The 27,529-nt window shown below is 53.9% G+C and overlaps 1 protein-coding gene across 4 annotated transcripts in view; it reads left to right on the plus strand.

The window, feature by feature from the left end:
* Nucleotides 1–236: 236 nt before the first annotated feature.
* The window catches only part of TCF25 (transcription factor 25), a 34,420-nt gene continuing 7,127 nt past the window's right edge, over nt 237–27,529 (plus strand). For all 4 annotated transcript variants that reach the window (XR_004055480.1, XR_004055481.1, XM_030925414.1 and 1 more), the window contains exons 1-12: nt 237–526; nt 9,490–9,651; nt 10,637–10,711; nt 11,454–11,572; nt 13,301–13,366; nt 17,548–17,630; nt 18,939–19,069; nt 20,341–20,440; nt 21,275–21,368; nt 23,665–23,757; nt 23,868–23,973; nt 26,247–26,406. Coding sequence is in view for 2 of the 4 variants with exons in the window: in XM_030925414.1 (XP_030781274.1) it covers nt 335–526; nt 9,490–9,651; nt 10,637–10,711; nt 11,454–11,572; nt 13,301–13,366; nt 17,548–17,630; nt 18,939–19,069; nt 20,341–20,440; nt 21,275–21,368; nt 23,665–23,757; nt 23,868–23,973; nt 26,247–26,406 (1,381 nt within the window). In the remaining 2 variants the exon portion in view is untranslated. The remainder of the gene's footprint in view (nt 527–9,489; nt 9,652–10,636; nt 10,712–11,453; nt 11,573–13,300; nt 13,367–17,547; nt 17,631–18,938; nt 19,070–20,340; nt 20,441–21,274; nt 21,369–23,664; nt 23,758–23,867; nt 23,974–26,246; nt 26,407–27,529) is intronic.

The following is a 27,529-nucleotide window of genomic DNA, read 5'->3' on the forward strand; positions in this document are numbered from 1 at the left end:
AAGCCAGAGGTCCACGGCGCGCAGGCACCCGGCTTTCCCGAGACCTGGCCCGGACCCACCGGAGCCGGCCCAGACGCCGCGGCTGAGGCGGGGAAGTTCCGGTGAGTCGCAACGCGCAGGCGCCGCACGCCAGGCCCCGCCCCACCCCGCGCGCCAGGAGTGCGCAGGCGCCGCAGCCAGCTCCCCCGCCCCCCCAACCGCGCCAGGAGTGCGCAGGCGCCGCAGCCAGCTCCCCCGCCCCCCCCACCCGCGCCAGGAGTGCGCAGGCGCGCCGACCGCCGAGTTTTCTGCGCTTCCTTCTCCCTCTCTCCAGACGTCCTGGTCGTTCGGTCCTATGTCGCGCCGGGCCCTCCGGAGGCTGAGGGGGGAACAGCGCGGCCAGGAGCCCATCGGGCCCAGCGCCCTGCAGTTCGACCTCCGTGATGACGATGACGCGGAAGAAGAAGGGCCCAAGCCGGAGCTGGGTGTCCGGCGCCCCGGGGGCGCAGGGAAGGAGGGCGTCCGAGTCAACAACCGCTTCGAGCTGGTGAGAAGCGCGGCGACCCGGGTGGGGGCGGGGTGGCCCGTGACGTCGCGGGGCGGGACGAGCGTCCAGTTGGGTCGGGGAGCGGGGGGTCGTCATGCCAGGGGTAGGTCTGGTGACGTGGGTCCCGGCTGCAGTGGGGAGGGCGGGGCCGTGCGTCGGGGCGGGGGCGACGCGGGTGGGCGGTGGCGTGAGGTCAGGACGGCGGGCCGCGGCGTTAAATTGGGTTCTAACCCCGGTGAGGTGGGCGGGATCATCCCATCAGGGGCGGGGCAAAGGGATGGGGCGGGGTCATGTCGTCGGGGCGGGGCGACCGAATGGGCGGGGTTAAGCGGGGTCCGGGCTGTGGGGAAGGCGGGGCCTTAATGCCAAGGGCGTGACCAACGTCAGCGGGGCCGGGCCACGATGTGGGCGGGGTTAAACGGGCTTGCAGCCACGTGGCTGTCTTGGGGCCATGACGCTACAGGGCGTGGCTAAGGACATGAGGGCGAGGGGATGGCATGGGCGGGGTTAAATGGGGCCTGGGGCCACCGTGGGGATGGGGCCTTGGCGTAGGGGCAAGAGTGGGTTTCTCTCAGTTGCGGAGTTGAGGACTTGCCAGGCCTCTGCGAGCACTCTCCTTTAATCCTCGCAACAACCCTGCCTAACCCAGGACCTTGCTCTTCTCCGCTGCATCCCCATCAGCCTAACCCAGTGGGTTAGTCTTACTCTTCGTTGCATCTCCGGCAGCACGTTTCTGGCACGGGGAAGTAACCAGTTTGACTGCATGGTTTGCACATGTGGTCCTGTGCCGTTTTCTCCTGAGCCCTGGCCTCCATCTGTAACTCTGCCTCTGCGGACTCTGTGATCCTCCCACCTCAGCCTCCTGAGTATCTAGGACTACGGGTGGGTGTCACCACGCCAGGCTAATTTTTTTTTTTTTTTTTTTTTTTTTTTTTGTAGAGATGAGGTTTCACTTTGTTGCCCAGGCTGGTCTAGAACTCCTGCGCTCAAACAGTCTGTTCACCTCAGCCTCACAAAGTGCTGGAACTACAGGCGTGAGTCACCATGCTTGGTTGACTGCCCTTCTCACATCAATTCCACCTTTAGGGGTCCCCAAGACCACCGTCAAGGTTCAGTAATTTGGTAGATTCACAGCAGTTACTGAAAGTTTTTTTTTTTTTTTTTTTTTGAGATGGAATCTTGCCCTGTTGCCCAGGCTGAAGTGCATTGGCACAATCCTAGCTCACTGCAACCTTGAACTCCTGGGCTCAAATAGTCTTCTCACCTTGGCCTCTCAAAGTGTTGGCATTACAGGCATGAGCCACTGTGCTTGGCCCCATAAGTCTTTTTAAATTTTTGTCAATATAATTTGTCAAAAATGATATCACATTATTTTATTTTACACTTTTTTGTTAGTGAAATGCAGCACCTAGCTATATACTCGTTGACCATGTATATTTCTCTTTGTGACAACCTGTTTATATCCTTTGCCTTTTTTTTTTTTTTTTTGAGACGGAGTCTGGCTCTGTCGCCCAGGCTGGAGTGCAGTGGCCGGATCTCAGCTCACTGCAAGCTCCGCCTCCCGGGTCTACGCCATTCTCCTGCCTCAGCCTCTGGAGTAGCTGGGACTACAGGCTTCCGCCATCTCGCCCGGCTAGTTTTTTGTATTTTTTAGTAGAGACGGGGTTTCACCATGTTAGCCAGGATGGTCTCGATCTCCTGACCTCGTGATCCGCCCGTCTCGGCCTCCCAAAGTGCTGGGATTACAGGCTTGAGCCACCGCGCCCGGCCTCCTTTGCCTTTTTATAGGGAGTTTAAACAATCTTTTTGTACGTGAAAGCTTGCTATCAGTTGTCTTTAACGTATTTTCTCAGTTTGTTTGTTCTTTAACTTCTTTAATTTCTGTGTGCTGAAAGATACCGGAGCCACTTTTCTCATTGTTACACATCTATCTCTCTATAGTGTCTTCACATAGATCTTCCCTGACGGTGATCCTCCTGCCTCAGCCTCCTGAGCAGCTGGGACTACAGCATACCCTACTGTGCTCAGCTTGTTCTTTTAATGCTTTTTTGTTTTTTCCATTTAAATATGTAATCTTTTTGGTATTTTATTTGTGTTGGTGGGAACTGAGAAACTGTGGTTCATGAGTTGACAGAATAATAGTCCGTAAGGTCAGAAACCACACACACCCTTGTGGACTTTCTGGAGTGAGTTTTGAGTGTCAGTAACACCAACAGCCTCTGTGGATGAGCGTCTGCTTATCGTGCTTGTGTTCTTAGGAATTTCAAAGAATTTTATCCAATGGCACACATCGATCTTAATTTAAGCATTCTGTACTTTTTTGCCCTTACAACTCATATTTGGAAATAATATAATAGAAATGTTTATTGGCATTCTGTTAAATAGCTCTTAATAAACAGAAGTATGAGACACATTGAACAGCTACTTAGGACTGAATGGTTTTGAATGTGAATGCATCGGTGAGAGACATGGTGTGTCTGTCTTTTAAAATTTTATTTATTCAGAGACAAGATCTCTTTATGTTGCCTGGGTTGGTCTTGAACTCCTGGGCTCAATGGATCCTTCCGCCTTGGCCTCCCAAAGTGCTGGGATTACAGCTCCCAGTACTTTGGGAGGCAGAGGTGGGCAGATCACCTGAGGTCAGGAGTTCGAGACCAGCCTGGCCAACATGGTGAAACCCCATCTCTACTAAGAATGCAAAAATTGGTCCGGGCGCGGTGGCTCATGCCTGTAATCCCAGCACTTTGGGAGGCCGAGGCAGGCGGATCACGAGGTCAGGAGATCGAGACCATCCTGGCTAACACAGTGAAACCTCGTCTCTACTAAAAAAATACAAAAAAATTAGCCGGTGTGGTGGTGGGCGCCTGTAGTCCCAGCTACTCAGGAGGCTGAGGCAGGAGAATGGCTTGAACCTGGCAGCCAGAACTTGCAGTGAGCTGAGATTGCACCACTGCACTCCAGCCTGGGTGACAGAGCTAGATTCCGTCTAAAAAAAAAAAAAGAATACAACAATTAGTAGTTGGTGGGTGCCTGTAATCCCAGCTACTCGGGAGGCTGAGGCAGGAGAATTGCTTGAACCCAGGAAGTGGAGGCTGCAATGAACTGAGATTGTGCCACTAGACTCCAGCCTGGGTGACAGAGAGAGATTCCGTCTCAAAAAATAAATAAATAAATAATAACAATAATTGGATTTGTCTATTTCTACATTCAACCGTGTCAGTTTTTGCTGTGTGTGGGTATGTGTGTTTTGGGTTTTTAGAGACATGGTCTCGCTCTATTGCCCAAGCTGGAGTTCAGTGTCACAATTATAGCTCACTGTAACCTCGACCTCCTGGGCTCAAACCATCCTCCCACCTCAGCCTCCTGAGTAGCTGGAACTACAGGTGCGTGTCACCACACCTGACTAATGTTTTCCATTTTTTTTTGAAAGCCAGTGTGCTGGGATTATAGAGGTGAGCTACCAGGCCTGGCCTAGAATATTTTTTGAACTGATTGGTAATGAAAATAACAGCCTATCAAAATTTGTGGGATGCAACTGAAACGATCATTAGAACTTCATCATTGTACATTTTAAATTAGAAGTGTTTAAAAATCAAGAAATTTACCTGAAACTTCTACCTTAAACTAGAAAAAGAGCAAATTAAACTCAAACTGTGTAGAAGGAAGAAACTAATCAAAGAGAGGAATGCATAGAATAGAATATGGACAAAATGGAGAAAATCAGTAAGACCAAAAGTTGGTTCTCTCAAAAGGTCAATTAGTAAGAACTTTGGATTGACTGATGGGGGGAAAAAGGGAAGGTCCAGGCACAGAACCATTTTCAGGGATGGGAGAGTGTTCACAGGCACAGATGGTGCAGCCTGGGCAACACAGCGAGACTCCGTCTCAAGAACAAAAACAAAAAATTATGTGTCATCACCAAAACTTCAGTGAAGAAGCAAAAACCGGGCCTGTCACACGTGCTGCCCGTGTCCACACACAGGCTCCCGGGCCTATCACACGTGCTGCCCGTGTCCACACACAGGCTCCCGGGCCTGTCACACGTGCTGCCCGTGTCCACACACAGGCTCCCGGGCCTGTCACACGTGCTGCCCGTGTCCACACACAGGCTCCCGGGCCTGTCACACGTGCTGTCCGTGTCCACAGACAGGCTCCCGGGCCTGTCACACGTGCTGTCCGTGTCCACAGACAGGCTCCCGGGCCTGTCACGCGTGCTGTCCGTGTCCACACACAGGCTCCCGGGCCTATCACACGTGCTGCCCGTGTCCACAGACAGGCTCCCGGGCCTATCACACGTGCTGCCCGTGTCCACAGACAGGCTCCCGGGCCTATCACACGTGCTGCCCGTGTCCACACACAGGCTCCCGGGCCTATCACGCGTGCTGCCCGTGTCCACACACAGGCTCCCGGGCCTATCACGCTTGCTGCCCGTGTCCACAGACAGGCTCCCGGGCCTATCACACGTGCTGCCCGTGTCCACAGACAGGCTCCCGGGCCTATCACACGTGCTGCCCGTGTCCACACACAGGCTCCCGGGCCTATCACGCGTGCTGCCCGTGTCCACACACAGGCTCCCGGGCCTATCACGCGTGCTGCCCGTGTCCACACACAGGCTCCCGGGCCTATCACGCGTGCTGCCCGTGTCCACACACAGGCTCCCGGGCCTATCACGCGTGCTGCCCGTGTCCACAGACAGGCTCCCGGGCCTATCACGCGTGCTGCCCGTGTCCACAGACAGGCTCCCGGGCCTATCACGCGTGCTGCCCGTGTCCACACACAGGCTCCCGGGCCTATCACGCGTGCTGCCCGTGTCCACACACAGGCTCCCGGGCCTATCACACGTGCTGCCCGTGTCCACACACAGGCTCCCGGGCCTGTCACACGTGCTGCCCGTGTCCACACACAGGCTCCCGGGCCTGTCACACGTGCTGCCCGTGTCCACAGACAGGCTCCCGGGCCTATCACGCTTGCTGTCCGTGTCCACAGACAGGCTCCCGGGCCTATCACACGTGCTGCCCGTGTCCACAGACAGGCTCCCGGGCCTATCACGCTTGCTGTCCGTGTCCACAGACAGGCTCCCGGGCCTATCACGCGTGCTGCCCGTGTCCCACAGACAGGCTCCCGGGCCTATCACGCGTGCTGCCCGTGTCCACACACAGGCTCCCGGGCCTATCACGCGTGCTGCCCGTGTCCACACACAGGCTCCCGGGCCTATCACACGTGTTGTCCGTGTCCACAGACAGGCTCCTTTCCATTGAAGTTCAGCTTGGCATAGAGCTTTTTATGAATTCGATTTGTCAGACACCTCAAAATAAGATATTTGTTTTTCTTAGGAAGTCAGCATGAGTCAATAAAAGTAAATTGAGTGTTGGCCGGGCGCGGTGGCTCACGCCTGTAATCCCAGCACTTTGGGAGGCCGAGGCGGGCAGATCATGAGGTCAGGAGTTCGAGACCAGCCTGGCCAACATGGTGAAACCCCCTCTTTACTAAAAATACAAAAATTTGTATGGTGGCGGGTGCCTGTAGTCCCAGTTACTCGGGAGGCTGAGGCAGGAGAATTGCTTGAATCCAGGAAGCAGAGCTTGCAGTGAGCTGAGATTACGCCATTGCTGTCCAGCCTGGGCAACAGAGCAAGACTCCATCTCAAAAAAAGGAAAAAAAAAAAGTGAATTGGGTGTGGTTGCGCGTGCCTGTAGTCGCAGCTCCTGGGGAGGAGGATCCCTCGACCACAGGAATTTGAGGCCAGCCTGGGCAGCGTAGTGAGACCCCATCTCTAAAAACAGACAAGTAAACCAGCACCCAGCTTCACTAAGAGACATCGTCATCAGTTGAACGTTGGAGATGGTGTAGATCCAATTTACCAGTGACTGCGCACAAGTTAGAAACATTTCAACAGGAGGCTTTGTTTCAGCTTTCTTCCTTGACTGCAGGGTGCAAAGCAGCTGGTCCATGCCTAGGCCCCAGCTTCGCCAGCGAAGGCCAGGCAGAAGGAGGTATCACCGTGAGAATCACTGTCATGGTGCTGCTGGGATGGGACAAGCCTTGTTTTGGTGGAGTTTCAGTGTTTTCAAATCAGGGGCTCTTTTTACATAACACGTCTATACTGCCATGGATTTTCTCGACGGGCGTAAGATGCTTCTGAATTGTATCCTTGTCATGTGGGAGCCTCCACTGGAGAGAAAACTGACCGGCGAGCACAAACCTGCCCTGTGCTTTCTTCTCTTCAGCAACCATGGCCTGGGTGTCTGTCCTGCGCTCCCACCAGGGAGAGTCCCCAGGTGCAACCGAGTTTCAATTCCGTTTCAGAAACTATCTCAGGGCCGTGGGGCTTGGAGCTGATTGTGTTTTGTGAGCTTTGTGGTTTTCAAGATGTTTTAAATTAAACAGGCAGTTTTATTTATTTTTGAACCTTAGTGCATCCGATTGAATCAAACAATCTCCTAGTTCGTAAAGAATGGTTGATGCTGGTCTCTGTTAGCTTGTTTTAAAAAAAATTTAGAGATAGAGTCTTGCTCTGTTGCCCACACTGGAGTACTGTTGCGTAATCATGGCTCACTCCAGGTTCCAGACTCCAGCCACTGGGCTCTAGCAGTCCTCCTCTGCCACCCGAGTAGCCGGGACTTGGCTTGCGTGCCACCACACCCTGCTAATTTTTTGTAGCGATGTGGTCTCGCTGTATTGCCTAGGCTGGCTTCAAACTCCTGGGCTCAGATGATCCTCCCAAAGCGCTGGGATTATAGGTGTGAGCCACCGCACCCAGTCTGTTAGCCTCTGTGTTTTTTTTTTTTTTTTTAAGATGGAATCTCACTCTGTTGCCCAGGCTGGAGTGCAGTGGCGTGATCTTGGCTCACTGCAGCCTCTGCCTCCCGGGTTCAAGCAATTCTCCTGCCTCAGCCTCCTGAGTAGCTGGGATTACAGGCACAGGCCACCACACACTGCTAATTTTTTTATTTTTAGTAGAGACTGGGTTTCACCATGTTGGCCAGGCTGGTCTCAAACTCCTGACCTCGTGATCCACCTGGGTCAGCTTCCCAAAGTGCTGGGATAACAGTCATGAGCCACCGTGCCCAGCTAGCCTCTTTTATTTGTCTTTTTTTTTTTTTTTTTTTGAGACAGAGTCTCACTCTGTTGCTCAGGCTGGAGTGCAGTGGTGCGATCTCGGCTCACTGCAAGCTCTGCCTCCCAGGTTCACGCCCTTCTCCTGCCTCAGCCTCCCGAATGGCTGGGACTATGGGTGCCTGCCACCACGCCTGGCTAATTTTTTTGTATTTTTAGTAGAGACGGGGTTTCACGGTGTTAGCCAGGGTGGTCTCAATCTCCTGACCTCGTGATCTGCCCGCCTCGGCCTCCTAAAGTGCTGGGATGACAGGCGTGAGCCGCCGCGCCCGGCCACTCTTTTATTTGTTTAGTCTTTCACTAGCTGAAGAGCTAGAACTTTTCTGGTTCTTACCCTTCTCCCACTGCCTGTCTCCCCTCCCATCTGTATGTGAATGTATGTTGTGAGGTTTTATCCATTTAATATTATGCTCCTAAGATTCATCCATATTGTGTGTGCAATGGTGGTTCATTCATTCATTCTCATTGTATAAAGGGTTCCAGACTTGGCGCGGTGGCTCACGCCTAAAACTCCAGCTCTTTGGGAGGCTGAGGCAGGAGGATCGCTTGAGGTCAGGAGCTCAAGGCCACCCTGGGCCATGTGGTGAGACCCCATGTCTACAAAAAATTAAAAAAATCAGCCAGGCATGGTAGCTCATGCCTATAGTTCCAGCTACTTGGGAGACTGAGGCAGGAGGATGCTTGAGCCCAGGAGGCCAAGGCTGCAGTGAACCGAGATCACACTGCTGCACTGCAGCCAGGACGACGGAGCGAGACCCTGTCTCAAAAAGAAAGAGAGAAGGTTCCATTGTATGAATTATTTTTATCGTATGTCATTTTCGTTTTCTATTTTGAGATGGAGTCTTGCTCTGTCGCCCAGGCTGGAGTGCAGTGGCCGGATCTCAGCTCACTGCAAGCTCCACCTCCTGGGTTCATGCCATTCTCCTGCCTCAGCCTCCCGAGTAGCTCGGACTACAGGCGCCCGCCACCTCGCCCGGCTAGTTTTTTGTATTTTTTAGTAGAGACGGGGTTTCACCGTGTTAGCCAGGATGGTCTCGATCTCCTGACCTCGTGATCCACCCGTCTCGGCCTCGTTTTCTATTTTGAGATGGAGTCTTGCTCTGTCGCCCGGGCTGGAGGGCAGTGGTGCTGTCTTGATTCCCAGCAACCTCCGCCTCCCGGGTTCAAACGATTCTACCACTTCAGCCTCCCAAGTAGCTGGGATTACAGGCGCCTGCCACTATGCCTGGCTAATTTTTGTATTTTAGTAGAGATGGGGTTTCACCATAGAGACAGGGTTTCGCCGTGTTGGCCAGGCTGGTCTTGAACTCCTGACCTTAAGTGATCTGCCTGCATCGACCTCCCACGTGCTGAGATTACAGGCGTGAGCACCTCGCCTGGCCTACCATTTTCATTAGGAAAAGTCTGTAGGTTGATGGGTCCTTGTCGCCTTTTTTTCCTGCCTTCTGCTGGAAAGAAGCTGAGGCTTGAGGAGAAAGGAGGAAGAAGGAACTTCAATGCTTTGGCTGAATATATGTATTTAACATTTTGTCCTGCAGGTGGTCCTCTGTAAATGGGGTGAATTACAATATGTGAGGAGTCTTCCTTCCATCATCTCTGAAGGCAGAGATGTCACACAGCCGTGGGGCCCCGGCTTCCGTAGAGCTCGCTGACGAAGTCCCCCGAGCCAGAGCTGAGTCACTGCTGTGTCCAGCAGTCTCCGGTTCTTGCATTCTCTCCCGTCCAGCCTCTCACACTGACCCTGGGTGTCCCCAGGGCAGGCCCGTTCATATCTCACTATTCGTATCTCAGCCTCAGCGTTCACACTGTAAGTAACGCCCTGGCTCTTCTACAACCTGTTTTTCCAGATAAACATTGACGATCTCGAGGATGACCCTGGGGTGAACGGGGAGAGGTCTGGCTGTGCGCTCACAGACACTGCAGCACGAGGGAACAAAGGAAGGGCTCGGCGTGGAAACACAGAGAGCAAGACAGATGGAGATGTTGCCGGGACAGCGCCGCCGGAGCAGGTGGGGGACTGAGTGGTGAGGAGGGGGAATCGGATGGGAGGGTTTCAAGGCACCCATCCACAGGTATCCTGTGCTGTGATTTTCCTTGGAGGTGTAATTTTCGGAGTTCAATTTTGGTTAACTGCTAGTTACCCCCAAATTTACTTGGGAACCTTGATGAGATTTGTATGAAAGGTGTAAAGGTCCGAGGCCTGTCTCCTGCGTTCAGGAGAGTCTGCGCCTGCCCAGCAGTGTGTGTAATGACATGTGTGTTCTTCCTAACTGTGCCCGAATGTTTGCTTGGCTAAGTTGTGGATCTGGGTGCTGGTGTAAGTGAACTTTGAAGAAACGTGCAGGTCAGGTCAATGTGGGATGGGCAGAGATGCAGACAACCTGCCGCTGCGCTGCACAGCACAGAAGAGGGGCCCTAAAAGGAGAGCTTGTGTTCATTTATCCAACATGGGTTCTTGGGGGCCTTCCTGGGTGCTGGGAACGCGCCTTTGCCCCTCAGGAGCCTCTGGCTGAGAGGGCAACATAGAGGTGAAGTGACAAGTGGGTCCTGCCTTGAGGCTCGGGGTTCTGGGGGCTTCCCGCGGAGCCTTTATGCTGTCAGAAGGGGTTGGCCAGGTGTGGGTGTGGGGGACCACAGGTGCAGGTTCGGTGTGAGGTGGCGGGGGCACGGCAAGGCCCTGGTCTTCAGGGAGTGGCTGACAAAGTGAGAAATGAGAGCTGGACTAGGCCAGAGCCCTGTGAACCATGGTGAGGCTGGACACTAGGGGGCCCTGGGGGCTCCTTAGCACAGCCCAAGGGACGTGAGAGCAAGGGGCTCGGAGAGGTGGGAAGGTGCCTGCTGGAAGGAGAGAAGAAACTGAGTCGAAGGGACTTCCAGGACACGGAGGGAAGGGGGGACTGCTTAGATGAGGGTGGAGTCACGCTTGCTGCTTTAATTCTCAGTTCTTAAGATTTACTTCTCGTTCCACTGATTAAAATGTGTTCCTATCATTAGTCTAATGCAAGTGGCAAACTCCGGAAGAAGAAAAAGAAACAGAAAAATAAGAAAAGCAGCACGGGAGAAGCATCGGTATGTGAGTCGGGCCTGGCCCTGCTTTCTCCCTCTGCCTGACTCCCTCTCCGTTCTCTTCTGGCTGTTTTTCAAGGTGGTGTTGAAAGAAGTTTACTTAATATTTGTATTCCTTCCTATTAGGAGTATAACTAATTAAGAGATCAGAGAAAAAGAAAAGGAAAAACTGCTTGCTAAATTCTGCTTCCTGTTTTTACCCTTGTTCCTTGGGGTCCCACTCTGCTCTGTGTCTCTGTGGGAATGTGTGATCTTGTGAGGACATCCCTCCTAGTCCTGGTGCTCCTGTGGCCCGCGGGGCGCTTGCTGTTTGCCCTGACATCTGTCCCATGCTTACGGGTTAATTGGGTGGTGGGCATAGAACCCACCACTGGAGCTAGTCTGTCATCAGGAAAAAATACGTTTTCATCATTGCCCTTCGTCCCCGTGTGAGTGCGTCCCGAGACGAGGGTGTCACCAAGTCCCAACCCTGTTTGCCTGAGGAGGTGAGCACACCGGGAGGACGTGGGATGCCCAGTTTTTTCTAGGGTCCTTCTGGCTCCGTGATTCTGTCTATGCTGAACGCTTCTTAGGAAACATCTCTTTTTTCTGAATGCGTGGATGGTACATAGTGTTTGACTTACACTGTTCTTTAGGAAGGAAATACAATATAATAGGTCTCTTTTAAAATAAATAATTTTGTTATTGTTACAACATTTAAAATAATGTCAGTGTGGTGATTAAGAGGTTGTTTTGGGGCTTTTAGGAAAACGTACTAGAAGATATTGATCGCATCCTGGAGAGGATTGAGGACAGCACTGGGTTGAACCATCCCAGCCCAGCACCCCTGAGCTCCAGGAAGCACATTCTCTACGTAGAGCACAGGTGTGGCCCCCGCCCTTCTCTGCAGCTGCCACAGAGACTCCGTGGGAGGAAAAGGTTCTCTAAAAAAGGAAAAAGAAAATGTACTATCTTTATTTAAAAATAATATGAGTTTATTGGCCGGGTGCAGTGGCTCACGCCTGTAATCCCAGCACTTTGGGAGGCCAAGGCAAGCGGATCACGAGGTCAGGAGATCGAGACCATCCTGGCTAACGGTGAAACCCCGTGTCTACTAAAAATACAAAAAAATTAGCCAGGCGTGGTGGTGGGCGCCTGTAGTCCCAGCTACTTGGGAGGCTGAGGCAGGAGAATGGCATGAACCCGGGAGGCAGAGCTTGCAGTAAGCCGAGATCGCTTGGGCGACAGAGTAAGACTCGTCTCAAAAAATAATAATAATAATGAGTTTATTATTAATCATTTAGGAAATAGGCTGGGCCCAGTGGCTCACGCCTGTAATCCCAGCACTTTGAGAGGCTGAGGCGGGCAGATCACTTGAGGTCAGGAGTTTGAGACCAGCCTGGCTAACATGGAGGAACCCCATCTCTAGTAAAAATACAAAAATTTCTGGGTGTAGTGGCTCACGCCTATAATCCCAGCACGTTGAGAGGCTGAATCGGGTGGAACACCTGAGGTCGGGAGTTTGAGACCAGCCTGACCAACATGGAGAAACCCCGTCTCTAGTAAAAATACAAAATTAGCTGGGCGTGGTGGCGCACACCTGTAATCCCAGCTACTGGGGAGACTGAGGCAGGAAAATTGCTTGAACCTTGGAGGCAGAGGTTGCAGTGAGCTGAGACTGCGTCACTGCACTCCAGCCTGGGCAACAGGCAAAACTCTGTCTCAAAAGAAAAAAGAAAAAAAAAATACAAACATTAGCTGGATGTGGTGGTAGGTGCCTGTAATCTCAGCCACTCAGGAGGCTGAGGTGGGAGAATCTCTTGAACCCAGGAGGCAGAGGTTGCAGTGAACCAAAGATCATGCCACTGCACTCCAGCCTGGGTGACAGAGCGAGACTCTGTCTCCCAGAAAAAGGAAATAGGAACAAGGAGGAAAGGAAGTCATCCGTATTTCAGAGGACTTTTAGCTTTACTTCTTACGTATCTGAGGGAGTTCCTTCTTTTTCTTTTTTTTAAGAGACAGGATCTCTCTGTCACTCAGGCTGGAGTGCAGTGTTGTGATCATAGCCCACTGCAGCCTCGACCTCCTGGGCTCGAGAGATTCTCTTGCCTCAGTCTCCCAAAATGCTGGAATTACAGGTGTGAACCACCACATCTGGTCAAAAAGTTCTTCCTTATCTTGTCATGCTTGGATGACTGTTCATCTCTTGGTCTTATAGATGCTTAATGAATTGCTGTCTCTACTTCAGAAATTATTGCCAGTTTTAAAAAAACAGTGCCCTGGAGTCAGTTAAGACACAGTAATGTGGTCTCAGGGTGTGTGCACTGCCCTGACCCAGCCTCAGAAACAGATGTGTGTCACACACAGGGCCTCTTGACACAGCACTCACCGAGTGCCATCACAGCAGAGTGACCAGCGGCTTCCCTGTGGTGCCCACAGTGGCGAGGCCTCAACCATGGATGGGGTGGTGATTTTAAAGAAAGGAGGCATGGAAGCTGTCTTTCAAGCCAAAAATCAGTTTTCTTTCCTTGATTATTAGGTGGCTTTCTGAAATTTTTGGAATCATTGTAGAACATAATTTCATGTTTCTTTCTAAAATTTTCAATTCCCTAGACACTTGAATCCAGACACAGAACTGAAAAGGTATTTTGGTGCCCGGGCAGTCCTGGGGGAACAAAGGTAAGGTCCACACTAAACTGTCTTCTCACGGCCGCTTCATTCCTTCTTAGACTCTTGACGGGGTGGTGTTCCTGAAGCCAGTTAAGCCTTGAGGGAGAATATTGGAAGCCAGAGTCACACATAACCCTTAGAACTGGAATCTGAAAGGGAGTCCACAGATTGTGTATAACCTTGTCTGTGACTGTGGGTTGTGGAGATACCCAGAGTTGTTGGTCTCCATCCCCAGTGTAAGGTTTCAAAAGCTGGACTGGATGTGGTGCTTATGCCTGTAATCCCAGCACTTTGGGAGGCTAGGGGGGTGGATCACCTGAAGTCAGGAGTTCGAGACCAGCCTGGGCAACATAGTGAAACCGTGTCTGTACTAAAAATACAAAAATTGGCTGGGCATGGTGGTGCATGCCTGTAATCCCAGCTACTCGGGAAGCTGAGGCAGGAGAATTGCTTGAACCCAGGAGGCAGAGGTTGCAATGAGCTGAAATCACACTACTGCATTCCAGCCTGGGCCACAAAGTGAGACCCCGTCTCAAAAGTTTTCAAAAGCTGTTAAATTTTCAGATTCTAATTTTGTTGCAGTGGCTCATGCCTATAATCCCAGCACTTTGGGAGGCCAAGGCGGGCAGATCACCTGAGGTCGGGAGTTGGAGATCAGCCTGACCAACATGGAGAAACCCTGTCTCTATTAAAAATACAAAAAATTAGCCGGGCGTGGCGGTGCATGCCTGTAATCCCAGTTACTCAGGAGGCTGAAGCAGGAGAATCGCTTGAAACGGGGAGATGGAGGTTGCGGTGAGCCAAGATCGTGCCATTGCACTCCAGCCTGGGCAACGAGAGTGAAACTCCATCTCAAAAAAAAAAAGATTCCAGTTTTGCTTCTCAGAGCAAAACTAACGTGAAGTTCAGGTTCTGAGATAAGTTTCTTTCTTTCTTTCTTTCTTTCTTTTTTTTTTTTTTGGAGACAGATTCTTGCTCTGTCGTGCAGGCTGGAGCTCAGTGGTACGATCCCAGCTTACTGTAACCTCTGCCTCCTGGGTTCAAGCAAGTCTCCTACCTCAGCCTCCCGAGTAGCTGGGATTGCAGGTGCACTCCACCACGCCCAGCTAATTTTTTTTTTTTTTTTTTTTTAGTAGAGATGGAGTTTCACCATGTTGGCCAAGCTGGTCTCGAACTCCTGACCTCGGGTCATCTACCTGCTTTGGCCTCTCAAAGTGCTGGGATTATAGGCGTGAGCCATGGCGCCCGGCCAAGATAAATTTCATCTGTGTCCATTCAGTAGTTTTTTTTTTTTGAGGCAGAGTCTCACTCTGTCGCCGGGGCTGGAGTGCAGTGGCCGGATCTCAGCTCACTGCAAGCTCCGCCTCCCGGTATTCAGTAGTTCTTAATGGTTGGGCAGCCCTAGATGAGGATGGCTGGCTGTGATGAGGAGCGCAGGGTCTTTCAGCTCCTTATAGGAGGAAAGGCAGGGGTGTCTGCTTCTGGGACTTTATGTAGGAGGTATGTTCCGCCTCTGAACTCTCCATTGAAGTGTCCAGAAGGTGCTTCGTTTTTTGTGTTTTGTTTTGTTTTGTTTTGTTTTTTAGAGACCTGATCTTGCTGGGTTGTTCAGTCTGGTTTTGAACTCATGGCCTGAAGTGATCCTCCCATCTCAGCCTCCCAAATAGCTGGGACTATAGGCACATGCCACCGCTAATTTATTTTATTTTATTTTTTGTAGAAACAAGGTCTTACTTTGTTGTCCAGGCTGGTGTCAAACTCCTGGCTTCAAGCGATCCTCCTCCCTCCGCCTCCCAAAGTGCTAGGATTACAGGCATGAGCCACCACGCCCAGCCAGACACATCCTCTTTTATTTGCACATCTGAGTTCTAAGCATTTTTTTTGTTTGTTTGTTTTTGTTTTTTTTTTTGAGAGGGAGTCTCGTTTTGTCACCCAGGCTGGAGCTCAGTGGTGTGATCTCAGCTCACTGCAACCTCCGCCTCCTGGGTTCAAACGATTCTCCTGCCTCAGCTTCCCAAGTAACTGGGATTACAGGCACGCGCCACCATGCTCGGCTGTTTTTTGTATTTTTAGTAGATACGGGGTTTCACCACATTGGCCAGGCTGGCGTCGAACTCCTGACCTCAAGTGATCCGCTCCTCTCTGCCTCCCAAAGTTCTGGGATTAACAGCCCTGAGCCACTGCGCCGGGCCTCCCAAAGTGCTGGGATTACAGGTGTGAGCCACCGCGCCCGGCCTAAGCCTTGTTTGTGCACCATGGTATCCCCGGGTCATTTCTTCACCCCAGTGGTAGCATGTGTCCAGATGTTGGCTACAGTCCCCTTGTCTGCAGGCATTTCTGTGAAACTGCCCAAGAATGAGTTTTCCCATCTTGAGTCACCTAAAGTGCCCTTCGGTAGAGTCACCAGCTCACACTCAGCGTCTGCCTGGGTCCTTCACCTTCTTACTTGTGTAGGTGATGTGGGTCTGGAAATCCAGCATCGTGTGTGGGCAGAAGCGTTGGTGTTTTGATTCTGGGTAGATTGAGGATGTTTTCATGTGCTGTTGTTCACACTTTCCCTGGATTTCTAACAGGTTTTGCTTTATATTTTACTTTACATTTTTGGTGTTGATGTGTTTCCTTGGGAATGTTAGTGAAAAATTGACTTTAAAATGTCTACTTTGTTATCTGTATTTCCCTGAGCTGAGGGTTCCACCTCGTCCCACTCTGTTTGCATCTGCTTGGTTTGTCTTTGCCATTTCTTTACATTTTTGCATGGTTTTATTTCTGCAAATTATAATTATTAATAGTAATTAGTATAACTATTAATACTGATTACTAATAGTAATTAGTTGACAATAATTGCCTTTATTATTTTTATAGTATTATTATACTTTTTGTTATATTATTTCTTTAAAAATTTAAGTTCTACCAAAAACTTCCATGGAGAAGCCACGGTGCCCTTGTCCTGCTCCTCCAAGACAAGACCTGGCCTGTTTCTGTTTCCGCTTCTGGTGGTTCTCTCAGAATCTCAGAAAAACACAGGCACTGCTTTTTCTTGGGCCCTTGACTTCCTACTATGCCAGCCGGGCCAGCTCATTGCCCCGGCACCTCAGCACTACTCCTGTTGCTCGGAGTGCCTGCCAGCCTTCAGACTCCTCCAGACTTCTGTCCCCTGCCCCTCCCGGCATCTGGCCAGGCTGCCTCGCTGGGCCTGTTCTGGAGGCTTCCTGACTCGTTTTGTGGGACGGCTGACCTGGGGTCAGGCTGTCCCTGGGATTCTGTAGACCTGGCGCAGGAGAGTGCTGAAGGATGACTCTCCTAGACCTGGGCGTGTGCTGCAGGCAGGAGAAGCAGGCTGGGGCCACCTTCACGTCAGGAGGGCCCACCACGCTGGCCTCCGCTCTGAAGTGGCTGAACTGCGGGGGCCTGGGGCCAGGGCAGGGATGGCCCCGTGGGCAGGGAACTGCATTGTGCTGATGGTGACTGTGGGCATGGCTGCTGCTGTCCATGCTGCCACAGCTCCCACGCCCCACCTCTCCTGCACCTGTGTGCTCAGGCAGAGTGCCCTGAGCTCTGTTATTTGGGGGTCTCTGCCACGGGGTCAGGCCCACCCTAAGCACTGGTCAGGTGGTATCTAAGCGGGGCGGGTAGGGCAGCATGGAAAAGGCATGGAGCTGCTGTTAACATCAGAGGTGGTTGGTTTCTTAAGTTGAGTGATGGGCATGTGGAAATATTAGCATGTTATTCTCTTTCTTTTCATTTTCTTTTTTTGTTTTCTTCTTGAGACAGGGTCTTGCTCTGTCACCCAGGCTGGAGTGTTGGGATCACAGGTGCAGACCATCACGCCAGGCTAATTTTTAAAATCCTTTGTAGAAATGGGGTTTTGCTGTCTTGCCCAGGCCAGTCTGGAACTCCTGGGTTCAAGAAATCCTCCATCTTGGCCTCTCAAAGTGCCAGGATTATAGGTGTGAGCCACCGCGCCCGGCCAGAATTGTTTCTCTCTCTGTGGGGCCCTCCCTGCTCCACCCGTCCCGCAGCAGTTGCTGAGGCTTGTTTGCATCCTGTCCCTATTGCATCCCCATCCTGCCCCACATGCCCTCTCCGCCCCTCAGTTTTGCTTCCACAGCCCCTGCAGGGATCAGGCAGCCAAGCCTTGGTCCCCACACACCACAGGAAGTAAAGCTGTACCTGTGTCCCATTCTCCCCAGGCCACGGCAGAGACAGCGCGTGTACCCCAAGTGCACATGGCTGACCACCCCTAAGAGCACCTGGCCCCGGTACAGCAAACCAGGTGAGGGTCTGCAGAGGCTGCTGGGGGGGGTCTGGGCACTGGCCCGCGCTGGGCACTGGGGGGCATTAGTGCCCCTTGAGCCGAGCCTCTCGCTCCAGGAGTACCCGTGCACACTGTGTGACTGTTTGTTGCCACACTGAGGGCTTGAGTGCTGGAGGCCTGGCCCAGGACCTCGATACAGAGCCTCCCAGGCACCGTCTTTGTGTGACTGTCTTTTCATGCAGGTTCTTCCTACCGTTCTGCCATCGACCTTTGCCTTATGGAAGCAGTCGAGTTCATTTTAAACTGCAATATTTTGTATATTATTGCAAACTAATAAGTGCACGTGATTTTAAAATAAATTGCCGCAGTGAAGACAGGCATGGAGTGTTGGGTACTTGGTGGTGTGGTGCAGGGAAGTGTCAGGAGGCCCTCAGGGGCCAGGGCAGGGATGGCCTGTGGGAAGAGAGCTGTGCGGTGCCCTTGGCGATTGGCTTGGCTGCTGCCGTCAGTGCTGCCGCGGCTCCCATGCCTGCCTCTCCTGCGCTTGTGTCTGGGGGGGTGCCAGAGATTGCCTGCGTACATTCTGTAAGGACGCGTCTAAGAGCGAGGCCTGTGCTGTCCAAAGGTGGACGCTGCTGCTCATGGCCCCTTCCCTTCCTAGCAGGACCCCCTGAGCACTGCAGACAGGGGCTCCATGGCCATGTGTTCCTGCAGGACTCGGGCCTTGGGCAGGGCCATCAAGAAGGTATCACTGCAGGGGACCTATTCCATGGAGGTCCTGGGAGGCTGAGCTTTTCAGGTTTATCAGAAGAAACGGGGCCCCGCGCACCCAGTCAGACAGGGGGAGCAGAGAGAGAGGGTGGCCACATGCTACAAAGCTCTGTGGCTTCAGAGGCCTGGTGCTGTGGCCAGCTGTGCCGCTGCGCTCCACCCCGCCCTTCCACGGCCACCCTGGACATTCACCTCGGTCAGACTTGGTCTGGGGACAGTGCTTGGCCTGGCCAGATCTGGTGACCTGTGACCTGTGTGTGTCCTCATCCCTGACACTCCCTCCAGGCCAGTGGGGCTTGAGCTGTATCTGAGTTCTGGGGGGAAACACATCTTTATAGGAAGCTAAAGCAGACAGGATGCCGCCTCCTGGTGTAGACCAGACTGCGGGTGTTCTGGGAAGGTGCCCGGACCTGGGTGATATGCGTGAGTACACACTCAGGTCAAGTTTGTTGATATTGCAGGGGCCTCGTCAAGAACACGAGGGTGAGGGCTGTGCTTGGAGCTGCCCACATGCCTGCTCCCAGCACACCCTCCCTGAGCACTCTCCCCTCCCAGGTCTGTCCATGCGGCTGCTGGAATCAAAAAAAGGCCTCTCCTTCTTTGCGTTTGAGCACAGTGAGGAGTACCAGCAGGCTCAGCACAAGTTCCTGGTGGCCGTGGAGTCTATGGAGCCAAACAACATCGTGGTGCGTGGTCCTTGCAGCCCCCGACAGGAGCAGGGGCCGTGTAGCCACCACTGCCCTGGGCCTCCTGCTTCCCTGGTGGTTGGGGGAGGCGTGCTAACTCCTGCCCTTCCCAACAGGAAGGGTGTCAGTCTCTGCAGGGTGGTCTGGCCCCGTGACCAGAGGGAGATGTGTTCAGAGGCTCTAGGCAGAGTGAGCTCCATCCATCCTCAGAGAAGAGGCTGGAGCCCTGCGTTCTCAGCCGTTCTTGGAGACCGTGCAGTAGTGCCGTGTGACGCAGGCCCAGGACTCTGGGGCTCCTCACTGCTGCCCTTGCCTCCTACAGCTCAGCACAGGGGAGCAGCTCAGATTTCTTGACCCCAGACAGCCCCCACACAGTCCCCGACAGCCTCCAGGCAGCCCCCGACAGCCCCCAGGCAGCCCCCTCACAGCCCCCGGGCAGCCCCCACGCAGCCGCCGTACAGCCCCAGGCAGCCCCCTCACAATCCTCGGGCAGTCCATCCACCTGTCAGTGATGGAGTCCTCTCCTTACAAACCCCCAGGCTTGGTGCCCCAGGGTCGCAAGACCCTAACCAACCCCGTCTTCAGAACCAGAGGGAGCCCGTCCTCACATTCTCTGGCCACCCTCACCCCGTCCATGCTGCCTCAAGGCTGTGGTCAGGGGCAGGATGCTTCTGAGAGCTCAGCGTCGTCTCCCCTGTGGGAAAAGCTGCTGCTTTCCATTCCTCTTTCTTGGGGCGTGGTGGGGAGTTAGGTGGCCCCGGCCTGGGCATGTCAGGTTTGAATTCTTGCTTTAAATCATATCATTGGTTCAGCTTAGCAATAATAACTAGCCCGTTTTGAGTTAGGGGATGTTGTGAGTGTCGACCCTGGTAATTCCCGTTTTTGTTTTTGGAGTCGGAATCTCACTCTCTTGCCTAAGCTAGAGTGCATTGGCGCAGTCTCAGCCCGGGTTCAAGCCGTTCTTCTGCCTCAGCCTCCCAAGTACCTGGGATTACAGGCACACGCCATCACACCCGGCTAATTTTTGTATTTTTATTAGAGACCAGGTTTGCCACATTGCCCAGGCTGGTCTCGAACTCTGGATCTCAAGTGATCCTCCTGCCTCGCCCTCCTGAAGTGCTGGGATTACAGGCGTGATCCACTGTGCCCAGCCTCCCCTGGTTTTAAATGCCTGAAAGAAAGGCGTGCCTGGTAGCCGGGGCCTTGCTGGGTGTCTGTCCCCAAGAGGGCTGTGTGTGCCTTTCCTCCAGGGCTGTCCTCCCTTCTGGTAGGTTCTGCTCCAGACGAGCCCTTATCACGTTGACTCGCTGCTGCAGCTCAGCGATGCCTGCCGCTTTCAAGAGGATCAGGAGATGGCTCGAGACCTCGTAGGTAAGGCAGAGCCCCCACCCGTTCCCGTCAGCTGTGGGAGCACCTCAGGCCATCAAGACAGATGCGGTGGTGTAAGATGACGGGGGCTGCCAGGATATCCACGACAGCTTTATTGAGATGCAACCCACATGGCACAGAACTTACCCATTGAAAGCTTTTGTTTGTTGTTGGTGTTTAATATACGCCTCAGCCTCCTGAGTAGCTGGGACTACAGGCAGCCGCCAACACGCCTGGCTAATATTTTGTATTTTTAGTAGAGACGGGTTTCACTGTGTTCGCCAGGATGGTCTCCTGACCTCGTGAGCCGCCCGCCTCGGCCTCCCGAAGTGCTGGGATCACAGGCGTGAGCCACCGCGTCTGGCCCTCTGGCTTTTATTTACAATCAGGTTTTCAAGGTTCATCCTCATTGTAGCACGAACCAGAACGTTGTTTGTTTTTCCTCCACCGTGTGGACGGACCACGTTTTGTGTGTCCGTCATGAGTTGACAGCCACGTGGGCTGTTGTAAATAGTGGTGCTGATGTCAGTGTGCACGCGTAGCCTTCGGTGGACGCGCCTGTGCTGCCCACGTGGACACCTGGTTCTGTCAGGACATGGCGGCAGTTGTGCCTCATGGTGTTTAAGGTGTTTCTGTCTCAAGCTGATAAGTTCTGTGGTTGAAATAAATGCAGCCTGGCATCCAGGGTACCCAGGGTCCTGTCTGCCCTCTCAGTGTCCAGGATTCTAGTTGCATGACCTTCCGTCCAGACCTTTCCTTGCTGTCCATCATCAGAGGAGGGGCCGTGGTTGCTGTGTGTGGCCATGACACCCTCCCCTGGCGACCGTGTGCCTGCAGAGAGAGCGCTGTACAGCATGGAATGTGCATTCCACCCCCTGTTCAGTCTCACCAGCGGGGCCTGCCGGCTGGATTACCGCAGACCCGAGAACAGGTGAGTGCAGCCGCCCTGGAGGGGACACAGCTCCCCCTCCCTTCTCCTGCGAGTGAGGCTGGGGGAGGTGCAGCAGGCACCGCATGACTGCCCTCCAGGGTGGACCAGGGCCCACAGGTCCAGAGTGACCCACCTTCCTCTCTCTGGTCCCAAGGATGGAGGGATTGGATTGGCTCAGCCCAGGTTTACATTTGTCTGTGGACATGCCTGATGCCAGTCTGGAGGTCAGAGTGGGAGGTCTGCTGAGCACAGGAGTTCAAGTCCAGCCTGGGCACCAAAGTGAGACCTCATCTCTTAAAAAATAAAAATAAAAATAAATGTTTGTGTTAGAAATGACCCTGGCTGGGCACAGTGGTTCATGCCTGTAATCCCAGCACTCTGGGAGGCTGAGGTGGGAGGATTGCTTGAGCCCGGTGTGAAGACCAGTCTGGGCACCATGGCAAGATGCAGTCTCTACAGAACTTTTTTTTTTTTTTTTTTTTGAGATGAAGTTTTATTCTGTTGCCCCCGCTAGAGTGCAGTGGCATGATTTTGGCTCACTGCAAGCTCTGCCTCCCGGGTTCAAGCAATTTTCCTGCTTCAGCCTCCCGAGTAGCTGGTACTACAGGCACGTGCCACCACGCCCGGCTAATTTTTTGTATTTTTTAGTAGAGAGAGTTTCACCGTGTTAGCCAGGATGGTCTGGATCTCCTGACCTTGTGATCCACCTGCCTCGGCCTCCCAAAATGCTGGGATTACAGGCGTGAGCCACTGCGCCTGGCCACTACAGAACATTTTAAAAACTAGCTAGGCCTGGTGGCGCGTGCCTGCGCGTGCCTGTAGTCCCAGCTACTTGGGAGGTTGAGGCAAGAGTATCGCTCAAGCGAGCAGGAGGTTGAGGCTGCAGTGAGCCGAGATCATGCCAGTGCACTCCAGCCTGGGCAACAGAGTGAGACCTTGTCTCTCCAAAAAAAAAAAAAAAGGAAGTGAGACTGAGAAACCACATCTCCACAGTGGGCTCTGCAATTGCATTTCCTTTTGTGTCTGGCTGAGAAAACCCATCCCTAGCAAGTTTAGAAGCTTTGGAGGGCTTTGCAGGTTTGAGCTTAAATCAGTGAGGAGCTCAGAGTCAGCCTGACCCTTGCTCACCTGTGCTGAGCGGCCACATGTGCAGGACTCTCTTCTTTCAGATACTTCTGCCCCTAAAGCCATCCCTCTGGCATCAGCCCTCAATGGTCAGACCTGGACTGGCTTCCGCCAGACCTTCCCGCAGCCTGTCCTGTGGGCCTTTTGTGGAGTAGACCAGCTTCCGTCCGCTGTCCTGCCTCTCCTGTGTGCAGCGCCCTGTTTCTCTGGCCACCCTGGGTTGTCTCCAGTGTGGGATCTGCTCCTCCCCTCGGCCTCCTGGCAAGCCAAGGTCCACTGGCCCTTCTGCACGGATTGTCTGCACTGTGTGCTGATCTGAGTCTCCTCCACTAGCTTTCTTTATGTTTTGTCTCTTGCAATGAAATTCTTATTTGAATTCCATTCGAAATACTCCGAACGAAGTAGATTATAAAATATTAATCTTTCCAGGCATGAAAGGGACAGTGGGCTGTTGATAGAAGTAGCAGCCCACCAGCATCCAAAAGTCACGGGCTCCGTGTATCCAGCCTGAGTGCTGTTAGCCGCTGTTGAGACTGGAGGATGAATTAAGATCATAATTGTAACAGGAGATTTTAACTCTCTCCCTGTAAATGATAATTAATAAACAAAAACAAGATCAAGATTTCAAAGAAGTTTGATTTTCAGTATGCAAATTTGTGTGTAACTCTGTAAAGGACAAGGAGAGCACATACCTCTCCAGACATGGCTCTCTGTGTGCTGGGCAACTAGGAAATGCCAGCAGAACCCAGAGAGCAGAATGGGGGTGGAGCAGGTGGTGCTAGCCGGGGCACTTAGCAGAGGGTGGGGTGGAGCAGGTACTGGCCGGGTCACTGAGCGGAGGGTGGGGTGGAGCAGGTACTGGCCGGGGCGCTGAGCGGAGGGTGGGGTGGAGCGGGTGCTGGCCGGGGCGCTGAGCGGAGGGTGGGGTGGAGCGGGTGCTGGCCGGGGCGCTGAGCGGAGGGTGGGGTGGAGCGGGTGCTGGCCGGGGCGCTGAGCGGAGGGTGGGGTGGAGCGGGTGCTGGCCGGGGCGCTGAGCGGAGGGTGGGGTGGAGCGGGTGCTGGCCGGGGCGCTGAGCGGAGGGTGGGGTGGAGCGGGTGCTGGCCGCAGCTCTGTCCACAGGGCGTTCTCCTTTGTGTCGCTGTAATTCATGTGGAACTATTTTGGATCTAGGAGCTTCTACTTGGCCCTCTACAAGCAGATGAGCTTCCTGGAGAAGCGAGGCTGCCCGCGCACGGCGCTGGAGTACTGCAAGCTCATTTTGAGGTGAGTGTCCGCTCAGGGCCAAGCCCGCCCGTGCTCCCTGTCCTGGCTGCAGGCCAGCCTGATGGTGCCCGTGTTGCCCTTTGCTCTGCTCTCTGCGCTGCCTCTGGAAGTCTGGAGCCGGACGAGGACCCCCTCTGCATGCTGCTGCTGATCGACCACCTGGCCTTGCGGGCCCGGAACTACGAGTACCTGATCCGCCTCTTCCAGGAGTGGGAGGTAGGTGCGAGTCTGGTGAGGTCCCGTGGAGGGACAGACATCTGCTTCTTCTATTTTCTTGGTTTGGTATCTGTGTGCTCACGGGACAGTTTGGGGATGAAATGGTAATCGCCCTAGGGCAGAACCCCGTCCTCCTGCCTTGCTTGTCTCCCTTGCCGCTTCTAGGGCGTGGAATCTGGTTTTCCTAGGGACAGTACAGCAGCCTTATGTCAGAATCCTCATACGTGTGTACACATGCACAAATGTGTCTGCAAGGACCGTGATGCTGGTAATGACGAAAAACTGGAAGACCCAAGCTCCTCGTGGGCATTTCGGGAGGATGCAGCTGGGAGGCAGAGGAAGGGCTGGTTGCATGGGGCTGGCACAGGGACCCCTAGCACGTCCGTCCTGTTCCATGGGAAGAGTGTGAGTACAGCAGGAGAGACTTGAGCTCTGTCCCCCGTTGGAATGTTGGAATGATAATTTAGGTGTATTGGGTTAGATATACTATATTAAAGTTAATTTCACTAGTTTTCTCTTTAATGCAGCTCCTAGGAAATTTAAATTGACACCTGGGCTCCCATTATGTTCCTACTGGGTAGCGCTTCTGTGGACGGACACGTGGGGCTTTGTAATGCTAACCTCCAGCAGGGCCTGGGGCTGGGGAGAAGGCGGTGACAGCTCTGGACTTTCTCTGTTGCTGTGTTGAATGTTTTCATTGCACATGTTCATGGATGATGAAAGTGGGTACATTATTCTGATTTTTTAGCATTTCGCATAGTGGCCAGGAAGTCTCACTCCCAGGAATATGGTTTATAGAAATTCCTGGAGCTCACAAAAGTGTAGGTGCAGGGAAACCTCAGGGAGTCCCCCAAAATGGGTCTGCAGAAGAATGTTGATGATGGTGTTTAAGGTCACAAAACAGTCTGTGATCGCATTTTGATAGAAAATGCAGTGAATCACGTGTCTATGATATGTAAGGCTGAGAAGGGCAAGAGAAACGCACGCGGGGTGGGCGGCTCCCGGAAACTCGCGCAATGGGCTGTTCTCCGAAACTCGCGCAGTGGGCTGTTCCCGGAAACTCGCGCGGGGTGGGCTGTTCCCAGAAACTCGTTCGGGGTGTGCTATTCCGGGAAACTCGCGCTGTGGGCTGTTCCCGGAAACTCGCGTGGGGTGGGCTGTTCCCGGAAACTCACGCGGTGGGCTGTTCTCGGAAACTCGCACGGGGTGGGCTGTTCCCGGAAACTCATGCGGTGGGCTGTTCCCGGAAACTCACGCGGTGGGCTGTTCCCGGAAACTCGCAGGGGCTGGGCTGTTCCCGGAAACTCACGCGGTGGCCTGCTCCCGGAAGCTTCGCGCGCGGTGGGCTGTTCCCGGAAACTGGCGCGCGGTGGGCTGTTCCCGGAAACTCGCGCGGTGGCCTGCTCCCGGAAACTCGCGCGCGGTGGGCTGTTCCCGGAAACTCGCGCGCGGTGGGCTGTTCCCGGAAACTCGCGCCGTAGGCTGTTCCCAGAAACTGGCGCGCGGTGGGCTGTTCCCGGAAACGTGCGGTGGCCTGCTCCCGGAAACTCGCGCGGTGGGCTGTTCCCGGAAACTGGCGGGGTGGGCTGTTCCCGGAAACTCGCGCGGTGGCCTGCTCCCGGAAACTCGCGCGCGGTGGGCTGTTCCCGGAAACTCGCACCGTAGGCTGTTCCCAGAAACTGGCGCGCGGTGGGCTGTTCCCGGAAACTCGCGCGGTGGCCTGCTCCCGGAAACTCGCACGTGGTGGGCTGTTCCCGGAAACTGGCGGGGTGGGCTGTTCCCGGAAACTCGCGCGGTGGCCTGCTCCCGGAAACTCGCGCGTGGTGGGCTGTTCCCAGGAAACTGGCGGGGTGGGCTGTTCCCGGAAACTCGCGAGGTGGTCTGCTCCCGGAAACTCGCGCGCGGTGGGCTGTTCCCGGAAACTCGCGCGCGGTAGGCTGTTCTCGTCTTTGTAAATTTTCCAAGTTGAGAACATTGACTGCTGAGCTTCCAAGAGGATGCCTGCGGCAGGTGGGACCCTCACTCCCCACAGCCCCCTCACTCCCACGCAGTCTACTCCTCAGGCCCTCCCACGCACTCTGTCTCTTCTTCGCGGAAAGCCCCCCAGGTGGATGTTTTAAGTTATCTTTATGCTGAGTTAGAAGAAGGTCCCTGTGTTGCCTGCAGAATATACCTGCTGGGGGTAGGGCCCATTGGTGGCGTCAGAGCGTCTGCAGACTGACATGTTTTGTCTTTGACTTAAGGCTCCACGGCTGTTTCTTCATCCCCTGTAGGCTCATCGGAACCTGTCCCAGCTCCCAAATTTTGCCTTCTCCGTTCCACTGGCGTATTTCCTGCTGAGCCAGCAGACAGACCTCCCTGAGCACGAGCGGAGCTCTGCCAGGGAGAAGGCCTCTCTCTTGATACAGCAGGCGCTCACCATGTTCCCTGGAGGTGGGTGCCGCGTCTCGCCTGGGGTAGGGGTGTGTCCAGCCATGGGGGCTGCTTTTCCTGGTAGGGGAGGCCAGGTCCCAGTCCTTCCCCACACCTACAGAAATATGCATTCTCTGGTAGGGCCTGCAAACCTGCCCTACCAAACCTGAAAGATGATCGGCTCATCTCAGAACCCGCTGCATGCCACGCCAGGCACGAGGAGGTGGCAGGCATCCCGACCCCCGCAGGGCTTGTGTTCTAGAGCGCAGAGACAGAACTGGCTGGGTGGTGCTGGGCATTGGATTGTACCAGTGCTGGGGAGGAGAACAAAGCAGAGGAAGGTCTCAGCAGTGCCCAGGCATGGCCGAGAGAGTTGTGCTCAGTACCATGCTGGGATGCAGAACGGAGGTCTGTGCTGTCCACACAGACTCAGCCTGCACAGCCCCTGAACCCTGACTGCATCTGGGTAGCCTCACTCCACACACATGTGGACGGGCACAGTGAGGCTGCCACCTGGGCAGACCTTGGGGGCTGACCCTGCCTGACAGCATGTGAGAAATCCCTCTTTAAGACGGGGCTCCTCTGAGGGGCTGTGAGGGGTGAGGGTTCTTTGCATGCAGCTGGTACACACACACTGCGTGACCACTCATCATCTATTAGAACGTCTTGGAAGCATCAACCCTTCCCTGGTTCTGTGGGTTTCTAGGGCTCTGTCTGGGCCCCAGGGAGGCCCACAGCATTGGGTTGGGCAGCTTCTAGCACAAGCAGAAGTGTGCCCACCAGAGGGGCCTGGCCAGGCCTCAGTCTGCTCACTGACCCCAAAAGCTTCATCTCCTGTGTCTAAGAAGCACCTTTGTCCTCCTGTGGGGCCCGCATGCAACTGGCCATGTGCTGTGGTCCACCAGTGCAGCCCTGTCTGGGAGCGGGGCTGGGAGGCCCTGTCCTACACGGCAGAGCTATGCCGCTGTCTCACACGCTGTAGTGTCAGCTCCTCCCTCGAAGGCAGGCGGGCTCCCAAGAAGCCATTGCCACTTATCTCAGAGCACTGGAGATCACTGCAGGCATGGGGGTGGAACAGGTTCTGCCCTGGGGGCCCATTCCCCCACATGGCGGCCTCCGACCTCAACACAGCCCTGCAGTGCTG

This window comes from Rhinopithecus roxellana, chromosome 20 (assembly GCF_007565055.1).
Source record: "Rhinopithecus roxellana isolate Shanxi Qingling chromosome 20, ASM756505v1, whole genome shotgun sequence".
NCBI classification, from domain to species: domain Eukaryota; kingdom Metazoa; phylum Chordata; class Mammalia; order Primates; family Cercopithecidae; genus Rhinopithecus; species Rhinopithecus roxellana.